Source organism: Lolium perenne, chromosome 1 (genome assembly GCF_019359855.2).
Source record: "Lolium perenne isolate Kyuss_39 chromosome 1, Kyuss_2.0, whole genome shotgun sequence".
NCBI classification, from domain to species: Eukaryota; Viridiplantae; Streptophyta; class Magnoliopsida; order Poales; family Poaceae; genus Lolium; species Lolium perenne.
The window spans coordinates 228,766,715-228,781,341 of record NC_067244.2 but is presented as its reverse complement, the minus strand read 5'-3'; the positions used below and the strand labels follow the sequence as shown (position 1 = coordinate 228,781,341).

Here is a 14,627-nt window from a genome sequence, read left to right as displayed (position 1 = left end):
CGGTGGAGAGAACAGAAGAAGCAAAGAAGAAGGGTGTGTGCTGCCGTAGTGCAGAGCTTCTTCACGCCACTGTCGCCAGCTAGGATCATCGGCCACTCTCTACTAAATCAGGCCAGAGCAGTTGCCGTCTCCGAAATCAATGCCTGCGTCCTCGCCAACATCCTCGACCCAGCAAAAAAGGCAACTGCCTCTCATGATTCTTGCATCCAGGTAGGTTATAGAGAGACCGAAAGAAGACGGGGCCGTTTTGCAAATTTTCCGTGCTGCGGGAAAGGACCTGTCTACTATTTTTTTTTGTTTGTGCTCCTGCGAAAAATCACGCTTCCCACCGGGATATGGACAAGTGTCGCCTCCACATTCAATTGCATGAGCTATGCACATTGTACACAACGTTTTGTACCGCCCAAAAATGCACCCGGTGACAAGTTCTTGTACAGCAATTACCTCTGCTTAAAAACAGTGCCAAGGATCACCAATCAAAAAAATATACTGTAGTGGGATAAAATGTTAAGCCTGTTTAATGGGAAGTCAAGAGCACAGGTGCAGAGCTTCCAGAAACCATAAATTAGCCGTCAAATGTATCCATTATTTCGATTACGCCTAAGACTATCTCTTTGGATCTCACAGAGCGTCAACGTCTTCCAACATACGTCCACAAAACCCACCAGTAGCCGAGGCATTCTCAGCTCTCTAAACCATTTCTCCCCCCTTTCCGTTTGCTGCCATCTCGCAGTTTTAATATGAGCTTATATTTTTGTACAGGATTGTACACCACGCCGGCTGACCAGCTACGGTGGTAGCTCCGGCGCGCATATAACAAATAATGTTATTGAGGGTTAACTCTGACGAAGCCCGGGTGATTAGTAGTAGCGAAAATTTATCTACTGCCTATCCATGAACATGTAATCAGCAGCGCCAGGCTGGAAGCCAGCGCGAGGTGTGGTTGATTCCGCCATCTCTCTGAGGAAGGAGACAACGTCTTCAGATGAGTTCAGCAGGTAACGAGCATTTGAACGCTTCCTCCCAACTGCGCAGGAGAAATAGTTGTCGCCCTTCAGGTCGAGGACCGAAGACCCTTCACGCCAGTCGTGGTGGCTGTTTGCGGCGCCGTGGCCTGACGAAGATGACCTCTCAGGCGCAGCCTGTGATTTCTGTGCCCTTGACTGGGAGTTTCTGGAATTGCTTCGGCCATTAGATGGCCGTCCGTTCTGCCTTCTGTCGACAGATACTGAGGCACCGTCTGGTTTTACTTTGGATTCAGAAGGGTACTCAGGGTCGAAAAATACATATATGTCCTCATCCTGAAAAAAATGGACGTTATGAACAAAACCCAAGAAAAAAACTAAATAGGTGAATTTCCAATTGAAATTGAACTTCTTGAATGATTTATCATTAAACTCAACGATGTTCAATAGGAATAAAAGAAGGCTTTGTTACTGACAAAACCAAACAATAAACGATAGATGAATTTCCACAGGATTCTAAAAGCATGTACAATGGTACAAAATGAACTTCTTAAATGATTTATAGTTAGATTCCTGTAAAAATGAATTATCGGCAAAATGAAAAGTTCCTGAATGCGTGATATGAGAAATGCAAGGGCACAGAGAAATTTCAACATCACTTAACATTGCGATTTGCATGCATATTCAAATTCTTAGCGAGCAGAGCACTTGGAAACAAGTTGAATCTGCAGAATATCTGCTAGGACTTTGTTGATTTGTTTGAACTTCTACATTATTGTTACATTCATAAGCATGTATCTTTTAGTCAATTAGGGTTGCATTGTTCTATTTGCAAACAGCAGGTTTGTAAGTGTGTATTTTACACTTTGCTGCAGTGGGTAAAAGGAAGGATTAGACTACCAAAGAAATTTCCTAAGATTCCCTTCCTCAACTTTTAATTTAATTGAAACTTCTTCAGAAAAAACACTATATATTGATATTATGAGATCATTATGTACAAATAAATGATATCTTTAATGCTCTGTAGTTCCTTTATTCATTTAAAAGATCATCATTTCCCTACTGTTATACACACTAAACTACTACTCCCTCCGGTCGGATTAAATCGACACGGAAGGGAGCAAAAGCTAGTGTGTCGTGTGGGTAGACCTGTGTCGATTAAATAGGACCAGAGGTAGTAGAAAGGAGTGTGAGCTTAAAGTCAGTGCAGAATTACCTTTCCGAGGAAGTGGCCTATACATAGTACATAGTCAATTGGAGTAACCATGCTTTTGCTATGAACTATCTCTCCTAAAATACGATCAATGGCAGCACCCTACAAAACAAAACAAAAATATGATAGAAATATCAATTATCTAAATAAGTAAATAATGTAAAAAAAATCATCATCATGAAACATCACACTGGCAGACTCACCTTTGTAACTCCAACAGACCGAACTTCAACTGACCGACTACCTTGAACAACATCCACAGCTGCGTTCGAGATTGGACCTGTCCACAAGTGCTGCAGCATATCTCTTGCTTGGAGCCTTCCAAACTCAACATCTTCGCAACAGGCAAGTGCAAATAGTATTGGATATTTTAATTATTCAAAGAAAGAAAAAAAACTATGCATGGGACTCTGAACACTTACCAGCATACTTGTAATTCCATACAAATGATGTCTCACGATGTTCAAAATGCGATCTTGGGGTTCTTTCCGTGAAATATTCAAAAACATGCTGGAAAAGTGTAGATGGTGTGAGACGGCATACATTAAATGGTTACAGCCAGGCATTTTTCATCAAATAGATATACCTTTACACTGTCAACCCAATCCATATTCAGATGCTCTGGCATTGTTGTCATCCACTCACCATCAGTTGGGCGTAAAAACATTCCATGCTCTGCTGCCAACCACAAGTTAAATTCTCCAAAATTCTGCACAGGGGAGAAGATATGTTAATTTTTATAACAAATACAGTAATTACTTATCACATCTTAATGAAAGACAGGAGCACTAGTATTACTTCATCAAGAACACTCCTGTCGCTTCCACTAAGAACAATAACTGTAGTGCGCTCATCCTCACAGAGGGCTCTCAAAGGACCCTTCAAGTCAGGATGCAACTTGAGTTCCATCTCCTTGATTTGATCACCGCCCCTTCTCCCAGAGGATTCAACTGGCTCAGTCAATGTTGAATTGAAACCCTACATTCAGTTATAGGTTCAAAAACAGGAAATGCAATGTTTATATGCTAATTGAGTGCTAAGTTTACTGTACTATGAAAGAAAAACTAAATATTATTTGTAGATGCAATTCATTAAGTAGTTCAAAATGCAAGGAAAACAAATGGATTCCTGTGTAACATTTCACGGTGTAGATAAGTTACTGTCAACGAGTAAATGAGCAGTTTATGAATACAGTACCCCAATAAATGCCAGTATAAACAACTTCGTGACAAATATCAATAGAAAATAAGAAATATGGTTTTACCAATATAAGTAGACGATTTCTGGACTGCAGATATTGCTGAATAGCTGTTCGACTAGGAAGAACAGGAGGAACTTGTCTTGTTCTCATCTGAGCTTCAGCAACTGTATCGTTTAGCTCACTACATGCAAAGTAACAGAGTGATTACCATAAAGTCTGAGAGACCTAACAACATCTACGATTAAAGAACAGCATCTAAAATACTAAGAACTTCTGGTAAACCAAACTACAAATGAGACGAAGTGGAAAAGAGCTCCTCACCATACAAAAGTTTCAGCCCAATCTTGTGCGGTATGAGTTGTTACATGAGCATAGTTATGCCTGTGTCGTTTCTCTCTCTCATCAGATGTCATTGTCAAAGCATGATTTATTGAGTCTGCCACTTCTGTAATATTCCAGGGATTTACAAGAATGGCACCAGCACCAAGAGATTGTGCTGCACCAGCGAACTGAAATTGCAGTGACAGAAATGTATGAACAAAACTCACACATATTTTGACGAGGGGGAATCCAGGAATTTGTGCAAAATAAAATGTATAAGCATGCACACAGAAATACATTACAGACTAAATTTAGATGCAAACGATATTATTAAAAATCATAGCTGATCAGTTACCTCACTCAATATCAGAACTCCTTTTTTTGATCCCTGGCATGCAACATATTCGTAGCTTACAAGATTCATGCCATCTCTCAGTGATGTTACAAGAGCCACATCTAAGAAAAACAGAGGAAATGCACAACTCAAGCTTGATAAAAGCACTGACGTGCTCATAGAATATTTTGACGAAAGAGTGCTAATTAAGTCCACAATTTTTAGTACCAAGAGAGCTGCCTAGAGTTACCTGTGACTGCGTAAAGAGCACACAAGGCATGGAAGTCAAGAGATCGATCCTGCAAGGAGCACATTATGTTAAATGAAACAGTTTGCTTCAGAGAGTTTGACACCTAAAGTTGATCATAGATAGCACAAATAACTATTGAAAAACTAACCAGATGATGAATAGGAACAGCAGTTAATGTTCCAAATCGTCCATTTATGCGCCCAACAATTTCATGCACTTGGCTTGTAAGCTTCTGATCTGCTCAAGGAATGAGAAAGTGCTATTAAAACTACAACAAAATCTATAATTTAAGAATGATATTTTTAAAATAAGTCAGCAAGCTGATACATTCAAAAGCATGCATATGAACAAATCATAAGTGAAACATATGCTGTACTCTGCCAGAGATATATGTAGTGGTGGCCAAAAATACAGAAATGTTCTTACACTCAGGGACATCAGTTCTTGTTGGGACCGCGATTTGAAGTAGAACCACTTTATCATTCCATTCAGGATTTTCCTCAAGAAATTTTTCAAAGGCCAAAATCTTTTGTGGAATTCCTTTAATCATGTCAAGTCGATCAACACCAAGCATTACCTATCACAACAGCCAGGGACAAAATAGTAGGTAAGCCCATAAAAGACATCAATAAATTAATAAATTTCAACCAAAAGAGGGCAATTCAAAATAAAAGGAGATCAATATACTAAGTTTTGTCGGTTTGCAAATCAAAAAATAATGCTGTAATAATAACAGCGGGCATGAAATTTTAATAGTGACCTCGGGGGAGCACTTATAAGTTTGAACCAGTAAAAAGTACCAGGTGGACTAGGAAAGTTCAAGTAAACAATATCAGTATCCCATCAGCCAAAAGAAGAGGCCCAGCATGACCAAACTTGCCTTTGAGAAGCAATTTGAGAGCATACTAGGGTAATAAGCCAGATAAAATCGCATCTTAATACTAATTTGGAATAAGCTCGGAATGCATGAATTTAATGTAGACAGCGCACGCATTGTGTCTAATCCCGTTGTCAAACCAATTTTCATAGAAGCCCACATCAAGCCATCAAGGTAAAGGTTCTATTTGCAAGTTTTTTTTTTTTTTTTTTTTGCGTGTGTGCAAGTTTATATGTTGATAATGGGAGTTGCCATATTTTTATGTCAGGTTACTCAGAAGAAAGATTTGGGTGAACTAATACACACAAGTGACGTATGACTGTCTTCTCACCTTCCTTCCTGCAAACCGCTGTGTCAATTCGTTGATGTGTCTTTTTACTGCTGGAAGTTCCAACGCTCTTTTGAAACGGTCAGAGTCTATCCCAATAGGAAACTGAAGATTTCAGCCAAGTGAGTCAAAAGAAGCATCCAATTTGCAAGCAAGTATTGGATAGCTTAGAAATCATCATAATTAGAGAGAGGAAAAGGTAAGATCATGAAGCATCTCAAACATGTCAGATAATAAACTAGCTAATAATAAAAGGAGTTGTGATGTGTACCGCTGCAACCCTTGTGAGCTTTCCCTGATCTTCCACACCTTCAGGGGTACCCTCGAGTCCGAGTATTCTGGTACATGCGCTCACAAAATGCCTTGCATAATCGTACGTATGAAATCTGTACAAGAAATCCAGTAAGAACTAAGAAAACCCACATAAAGAAGAAATCATTACTTATAACTGCATTTAAAAGAATGCATCTCATTGTTTATTTATCTTTTTTTTAAAGTGATTCTGCTGGGAGGATCAGAAATTAGTCTAAATAAAAATGGTACGTAAATTTGCAACCAAAATTCTTCACAGCAGAGGTTATGTGAGACGAAGGCAAAAACAAGTCAAAGAGGGACAGAAACATCAGCATTAGCACTAAAGTGGTTCCTTGACAGATACACAGCACAAAAGTATTTTTATGCCAAGAAAGGCGTTTCCTGATTGTAAAACTAGAAGTCGGATTTCGTCGTTTAGACAGCCTAATATTGCCTGATTTTATACCTTAATAACTCTCTGAGCTTCTGAACTAAATTATTTGATTCAATTCTAAAGTTCTGTAAAAGTAGCTTTATTATATGGAAAATAGCTGATATCAGAGAATGTTGTTTACCCACTACAGCTTACATGCACAGAACGAATAATCAAAGTCAATAAGTCATCGAGCTTGCTTGATGGCAAAACATGCGTAAGAGTAAATTCAGCATGGCAAAGGGGAGATAAGCTAAACACCTGTACTTCCACGCCCAAAATCAGCAAGATGTAAAAAAAGGAGAAAAGCAAGATTGCATGCTCACCCGACTAAATCAGCACAGAGCACAGAACGAAGCAGCTCCGAGCGAGACGGCAGAGTGCGGTAAATCTCCGACGACGGGAACGGCGTGTGCAGGAACCACCCGACCTTCATGTTGATGTCATGGTCTTTGAGGCACTTGGGCAGGAACATGAGGTGGTAGTCGTGGCACCAGATCACATCCCCTTCCTGGTAGTGCTCGTATACAACGTCGGCAAACATCTGGTTGGCTCGCTTGTACGCGTCGAACTGCGACTCGAAGTTCCTGGTGGTGGCCAGCCTGTCCTCCTGCGGCAGGCCCAGGTAGTGGAAGAGCGGCCACAGGATGTTGTTGCAGTAGCCGTTGTAGTACTGGTGCACGATCTCCTCGTCCAGGAAGACAGGAATGCACCTCTGTTTTTGTTCAGATGGATCAGCAAAAACATGGTTTCAGTTAGGAGGAGAGTTGTGAAAAAGTTCAGAAAGCACTGTTCTATTGGTTCAGGTGAAACTGTCGGAGATTGTGAACGAACGAACCTTCTCGGCGAGCGCTCTGGTGAGCGCCCGCTGGCCGACCTCGTCGGGGACGTTCACACCCGCCCAGCCAATCCACTTGGCGTCCACATCCTTCACGCCTGCGGCGGGCGTCAGAAAATTTTGAGCAAGCAACAGTCAGCGCAGGATTCTGTTGCATGCATCGCTGCAGCACATCACAATTGGTAGAGCAGGGTGGGAGTTTCTGGGGATTACCGAGGAGGGCACTGACTAGGCCGCCGGCGCTTATTTCCAGGGACCACTGGTCCTCGCCGCGGCGGTTGGCGGAGACGGGCAGGCGGTTGGCGACGACGAGCAGGCGCTGCTTCATGCCGCGGAGGCCGTGGCGGCGGAAGCCGCTGCGCGGGCCGGATAGCGGCGGGCGCGAGGCGAGGCCCCCCGACGCGCCTCCGCCGCCGCCGGCGTCGTCCATGTTGTTGGCGTGGCCGGCCTCGGGCGGCTGCGCGCTGAAGTCGATGAGGGAGGCGGCCGCGGGCTGCGCGACGTCGGTGTCCATGGCGTCGCCGGCCGTGGAGAGGAGGTGGTGCCGGGCCCGGAGCATCCGGTTCGGCGAGGCGGTCCCGCCGCCGTCGCTGGAGAAGGGAGAGGAGGCGCCGGAGCTGGAAGTTGTGGTCGGCATGGCCGCGTCGTGGCCCCTGCTCCTGATGGCGCTGCGGTGGACGCCCGCGGCGTCAGAGCTCATGCACCCGCTCGACTAATCCCCCCAACGCGCGCGAGACGCCGCGTCGGCCCTGCAGCATTAGACGGTGAGGAACGGCTCGGCGGCGACAGCAAGACGCTGGACGTCTCATCACGGGATACGCTACGCGCGGTGGCGGCGGCGCCTCTCTCGGAATCGCGCGGCGGCGCGGGCTTCCCTTATTAACTGCGTCGCCGGCTCCCCGCTGGATGCCTCTGGTGGTGCAGAGAGTTCGTGTGTGACTCGTGTAGGCGCTCGCTCAGATTAAACCGTCGTAGGGTGTGTGCGGTCATGGGCCCGGAGGTCAGTGGGAGTAGTATCTAAAATTAATTATTGGAAAATTATTTCACATGGATCAAAACTCAAACTCGGATCGTGATCGCGTCGCCGCGCTACGCCGGAATAGTATGTGCCAATCTGCCAAGATCGGAGACGCGTACCCTAACCTCCGGCCGCCGGCGCCGGCATCGACCCTGGATCTCGAGGCGCCGCCGCCGCACGGGGCAAACAATAATCCAGGAAGGAAGCGGAAAAGAGAGAAGACAGGCGACTCACCGGACTCCGATCGGTCGGACCGGCGATCCCTTTTCCCGAGCTGGGTCGCAATGGCGGCGCGGCGGCGTCTAGGTTATAACAGCAGAGCGGCAGGGCCGGCGGGGTAGGCTGGCTCCGGGGATGGGGCTGGGGGGCAGTAGCGCATGCAACATGCACAACAAGGACGTCACGCCTAGAACTTGCGGCACGGCCGATATGCGCAGGTGGGGTGAAGCGATTGGGCTTTTATATATTGGGAGCGATGGAATCCAGCACATCGCTCGGCTCGCCCATGAACAACCCGGCCATACACACAAAGGCAAAACGGCCCTCCACTTTAGGAAACGGATAAATTCGCCCTCCTGGCCAACTTATTTCATAGCTGCTGGGTTTTAATGTAAGCAACAGCTGAAAATTTTATTTCTCTACCTCCACTCTATCATAGTATATGGGCTATGAATACCTTCCACATCCATATCCATGTAGATATTTTTTAATATCTCACTGCATATCAAACAATAGTGTATTCTACGGTTCGACGGATTATGAAGTTTGTGTCCATATATAACTAGAAAAATTTGCCTTGTCCATGTGACCCTTTTAAATTCAAAAAGACACATGATAGTTTCGAAACTGTTTGGTGGATTTATGCGGCGGTGATCCACCAAACCGCTCCAGGATGGAGAAAGAGAGGCCAACTTTATCAGTTTTTCACGGGTTCTTTTCCTCCAAACCTAGGCAATTCCTTTTCATTGACTAGGTCGAAAAAGAGTTGGACCGTTTTATAAGAAAAACATGACAAAAATCAGTGGATAGAGTTCTTGGCGTTAGTGAAGGGGGATCATGTTGTCAAATTTTTGATGTTTTCGAGGGGGGTGGGGGTTGGGGGCACGTTGACAACTTTGCAAAATATAAAAAAACATGGACGCCTAGCTCGAAACTATTTGCTGGTTGATGGAGATGTGATCAACCAAACCGCTTCGGGTGGTGACAGAGGCCATAGTATCTGACTTTGGGGTTTTGGGAGGTCATGGCGATGAAAAGTGTGGTTCCACCTTTTGAGAAAGACTCTTTCTTCCGTTTCGTCAGCAAATGCAAACATAGAGTTGTCATAACAATCAAACCACCATTTTTTTGCTTCTAATAACGTGTGAAAGAATTAAGGGGTTGCCTGATACTAAGTTGTTTCTAAATATAATGTATTTTCAGTGGCATCTTGATTTTCATCAAATGGTTGCTATTTTTAGTTTGTTAGTTCCTTATTTCTGCGCAAGCCACTAGCTATATGCACTAATATTTCTTTCAAGGGTATTTTTCTTCAGTTGGTATTTATTACTTCAGCATCATATAAGTGACTTAACAAAAACAAGAAATATTTTCTCACAATAGACTAGACTTATTTTTACGTTTAGAGAAGATCAAACTGATTAAAAATTCATCATGACAGAAATCAAAAGCTAAAAATAAGGAGACATAATTCAATTCAACTTGAATAGAATGATTAATTAGTAATACAGAAGCTGACATGACATGAAAAAATAAATAGTTGTAACAAAGAGGCTTGACTGGATGAAATGAAATCTGTGAAACATAGACCAATGCATCGTTGGGCAAAAAAAAAGGGAGAGAAAATTTCCTATTATGAAAATCCTCCAAAAATCAAGGAGCAATTAATAAGTGTTTTTTTTTCCTATTTTGTGTTTTGATAATCCATGAAACAGGTTGTATTGGAATCGGCGAAATCACAGATGACAATTTCCCCGATATGGTGAAAATGAAGGAAATATACTCCCTCTATTTTTAATTACCCTGCATTCTAGGTTTAGTCAATGTTAAATTTTACATGTTTGATTAAAAATATAGGAAAAAATATTAATATTTAAAATATAAATTAATACTATTAGAACCATCTTAAAAAATATTTTTATATTATATAAATTTGAAACTATGGATGTTGATATTTTTTGTTAAATCTTTGGTCAACCTTTTATATTTTTACTTTGACTAATATTAAAACGCAGGGTAAATAAAAATAGAGGAAGTAGTAGAGATCCAGACGTGCGCAGTTGAATCTAGTCTATCTGGTCAAAAAAAAATCAAGCGACGAAGCACGTACCGGATGCTGACGGCAGCGGTGTAAAAGTTAAGGACAACGAGAGGCCACGGCGGCTGGAGCAGCGCCGCCGCCCGCCGCCCGCCAGAGCCAGCTAATCGCCACGAGGGCACGGAGCCAGCGCCACGTCAGAGCTCTCTCGTCGATCTCCTCCGGTCGATCGTTCGCTGCATCGCTCACCTCACCTTGGCGTCAAGGCAGAGTCATGAAACGTAAGCGACGAGGCGTGCAGCCAAGTTCAGTCTAGTGTAGATCAGCTAAGCTTTGGCGGCTAACCGGAGGAGAGGAACCGACCGACCGGACGGCTGGAAAGCGCGCGCGTCACAGCCATGCCTTGATTTTTCTTCCTGAATTTGTTTACATCATGCAAATATTCGTGTGGTGGCTTTGCCTTTGGCTAGCTAGCATCATATGCACCACATGACAAGAGAATCGAACGGCTGGCAATATGGGCGTGTTTGGAGGCTATTTAACCCGCGTGCATGTACGCACGGATGGCCATAGCATCGCCACGCTGGCTGCAGGCAAGAGGGTGCCGCGCGCACGTAGAAACAAAGGATCGTGTAAGCGACTCGAGTTAGTTGACAGAACAGTAGGACGCATCGTATTGAACTAACAAACTAGCCGGTTCACATAATAATATATATATATTGTTAAGGAAGAGCTAGTAATCATCTATTTGCTTCCGATTGCATCGTGATTCGTGCATATGACTTGTAAGTTGATTTGCATCTGAGTTTTTTCAGCTGCAAGTGTGGTTGTAACTGAGTTTTTCTTTGATTGTAAGTGGGGATGCAACTAACGAAAATGTTCCGGATCATTAGATTTGCTTCGTCATTGGTTCTACTCATGCATCATTTGACCGAGTACTAAGTTAGTTCTCACTCTCCACTGAAAACTACTCACATCATAGTAATAATACTATTTTTGCACGCGGAGCTAAAGTGTAGGTTTTTTGCATGGCCGGTGCATTAGGGAAATATCTTGAACGACTGATATTTTGACGATCCGTGGCCAAACTCGTGACCCTGTCTAGAAGTTTTGCAGAATAATCCACCCAGAAATGATCCAACACCTCCTTTTGGATTGCAGCTACTCAAGTTGGTTCAAAAGAAGATCTTCGAATGGAATACCACCATTGAACCATTGGAGTGCCCCCTCACACCCCACCCCCACCCCCCCGTTTTGGTCATTTACATCAACGACGGTATGCCAACAACCGTGAATAGGTGGGTCTTCCGCAACTCAACCCTGCGGCCATACATGGCGGCTCATTTGGTCTCAGAGGAGATCTCGCAAAGGGCTTAGGCCCATACCCAGGACCCCAGAGACTTAGCAGCTGCCACGTACGTAGGGTTATTTTTAGCACCTCATGTTTTCTTGTTTTGGCTACATAATTTTTGTCCTCGGCAAAGAATTCTGTAATTAAACACTCTATTCTATCTAATCAGACATCATAAAACTCAATCTTAAAATCTATTTTTTTTCCAAAACGTGCTACATTAGTGAACACAAAAAGTATATGCTAATGAACCGGATGCATTACTATATTTCGGCAATGCTCTTGTCAGCACACTGCACAAGTACAATCACACTAGCTAGCTAGTGAACCATCAATGTATTGGTCTCTCAAGTCTCAAGTTCACACATATGTAGATACAGAAGTTGCATCAATTATGGCTGGCAGCCTCTGCGATCGATAGGACTAGGAGGATCAACCTCGATCATGCATGTGAAGGCCCTAACACACTAGGCTGAGGTGGCAGGAGGGCGAGGCAGCTGGATGGGACGGGTCCACGGCTGCATGCACTTCCCGTGAGAGACCGACGGAGGGAAGCCTACGCCTCACCTCGATCGGCCTTTCTTTCTTTCAGTCGAGATCGCGATCCACGAAAGATGCTCGCAGCCTAGCTAGCGCCAACGTACAGTTGTACCGCATGCTTCTATCAGGCATCAGCTCAGCTCTCAGGTCAGGCACCAAAGCTCCCTTTAGCCGCTCTCCGGCTGACACGTTGTCGCCTAGCCTCACGAGGAATATGCGCCACCACCCCTATTCCGTTTGTTTTGCAGTCCGTATTCAAACTTTATAATATGGAGCATGCTGGAGTACTTTCTTGCATCTACTAAGTATGTAGTACCACACAAATTTATTCTCATTCACCCACTTGAAACAGGTTTTCGTCCCAGTTTATGAATAAACACGGCCAAACCAAATAGAAGATGATGAGGGAACCCTCCTGCCAGCTGACAGCACGGTCCGATGGCGGTGATAGCTAGATCAAATGTATAAGATAAGAGGCCGCTGAGATCATTCCATGCTAGAGCCAAAAGAGCTCCGAGACATAATCGTAACTTGCCCATCAATGACAATGAAACGATACCGAAAGACACTGGAACTCTGCGACGACGCACCGGAAGGTGACGACACAAGGAGCCGCCGTCCTTGAGACCGAGACACTCAAGAGTTTTCACCCGGAGCTCTGACATGGGGAAAATGGCCACAACGACTCTCTCAAGAGAGACATGACATCCACGGGCAACGTCTCCACTGGCGTCGAAGCACTGAGCATTCTTCTGAAAAAACCTTTGCGCCACGGTAGCCTGGACCGCTTGCTGCCACCAATCCAGACTTCCAGGAGGTGATCTGAACTCCACTGCGACCGAAGCACCGTTGACACACACATTAGGATTCCCCGCCGCCTACTCCACTCCATCTATAGTGCCAAACAAAATAATTTTGTTTTTCAGAAGGAAGTTATTGAGGTCTTGCAGTACGTAGAGCTTTTGCTGTGAAATATATTAAAGCGTCTAAAATTGCTAGGGAGTGGTTAAAATCTAATCGAGTCATTGTTGCCAGAAAAGGCAATCGAAGGCGCATCTCAACTTTCTCTTTAGAGCACAGCGGCTTTGATTTCGAGGTGGCCGGCGCGGTGAGTGATGGATCGATCTGTGGACAAAAATCCACAGGCGGGAACAGTTTCCTCAATTGAAAAGGGACCACGTCGTGCTCGATCAATCCACGGCCTTGATCGATAGTATCCTTGCTTTTCTAAGCACTGTTGCGTACACTCCGTTAATTGTGCAGAAGCATCTATGTTGTTTGTTTGTTGCCTGTCAGGTCAATATATTTGCTGCACCGATCAGTATATACGCGGTGAAAGTGAAACTTACCATTATCGTCAAAGCAACGTACGTGTTAGGCACTTACTGAGGGCCTCCGGAGTGTGCAATCCACGAGCTAGCTTGCACTACATGATGTGAGATTCTGTGTGGTCTCCGATCGAAGATGACTTTTTACTCCCTTTGTTGAGGCAGCCATGGATTTATGTCTTTTCACAAGATGCGTATACGTTCGCTTAATATCTTTTGGTCGAGATCTTATCTCTTTTTTGGCCATGTAAATGCTGAAAGTATTAGGGATTAATTGCGGAAAACTCCTTACAGCTCCGGAGAGCTCCTTCTTCAAAATATCAAAAACGATATTTCTTGGTCTGGCAAAACTCTAACTAAAGCATGCAACTACATATAGACATGTAGTATGTGCGTTAAAAGTTTCATTAAAAGTTGCATTATTAAACTTCAAAAATCCATAAATGAGCTAGGGTCATTTAGGGACCTTTAAGAAAATAAACACAAAAGTTATTAAAACATAAAATCCGATAGGTACATATATATATATATACACACTTACTATGTACCTAGAAATTTAAAAATAAAATGTTTATTTGTAGGCTAAAACTGGCTATGTGGACTATAGTAGGTGTGAATTTACTAATAGTATAAGCACACACATTTGTTATTTTTGCCACGACCATATATAAAAATATAGTATAAGCACACACATTGTGCATGAAAAATTTGTTTGATTTGTAATATGAAAATGCGATCTTATATTTACTTTTAAATGTAATTTCTCCAAGGTTTTTTCAATATTTTAAAATGAATTTTTTAGTTTATTTTAAAAATAAAAGAATGCAATTCCTCTTGGAGTAGAAATTGGTGTGTGGGACGGAAATTGTGTTTCGAGATTAAATTTGGCCATTTGCACTTAATCTTTGATGTACCCGAAATACTTTATACAAAATTTAAGTTGATCCGGAAAACATGGGCAGTGGGGATAGCAACTTAAAAATGTTGATAGATTAATAAATTATTATTTGTTAGATTATTGGCTTTTACAGAAATTGTTGGATTATCGATAATAATTGTTACAATTTACTCCATACAAA

The 14,627-nt window shown here is 43.3% G+C and overlaps 1 protein-coding gene across 1 annotated transcript; it reads right to left on the bottom strand.

Moving 5' to 3' along the window:
• Positions 1 to 565: 565 nt before the first annotated feature.
• Positions 566 to 8,513, bottom strand: LOC127326928 (alpha,alpha-trehalose-phosphate synthase [UDP-forming] 1). The gene is made up of 18 exons (XM_051353710.2): positions 8,307 to 8,513; positions 7,268 to 7,803; positions 7,055 to 7,152; positions 6,543 to 6,931; positions 5,761 to 5,875; positions 5,493 to 5,594; positions 4,711 to 4,861; positions 4,433 to 4,521; positions 4,285 to 4,333; positions 4,056 to 4,156; positions 3,701 to 3,888; positions 3,443 to 3,560; positions 2,977 to 3,156; positions 2,765 to 2,887; positions 2,601 to 2,688; positions 2,382 to 2,512; positions 2,182 to 2,280; positions 566 to 1,301 (listed from the first exon to the last, which is right to left on the bottom strand). The coding sequence occupies exons 2-18, from the start codon at positions 7,752 to 7,754 to the stop codon at positions 882 to 884; spliced, it is 2,928 nt and encodes a 975-aa protein (XP_051209670.1). The 5' UTR covers positions 7,755 to 7,803; positions 8,307 to 8,513; the 3' UTR covers positions 566 to 881.
• Between the last annotated feature and the right edge of the window lie 6,114 nt (positions 8,514 to 14,627).

Coding starts and splice junctions, on each gene's coding strand:
- LOC127326928 (XM_051353710.2), bottom strand. CDS start 7,754: ATGAGCTCTGACGCCGCGGGCGTCCACCGCAGCGCCATCAGGAGCAGG. Junction 3,157..3,442: donor GAAATCGTCTACTTATATTG/GTAAAACCATAT, acceptor AACTGAATGTAG/GGTTTCAATTCAACATTGAC. Junction 1,302..2,181: donor TAGGCCACTTCCTCGGAAAG/GTAATTCTGCAC, acceptor CATTTTTTTCAG/GATGAGGACATATATGTATT.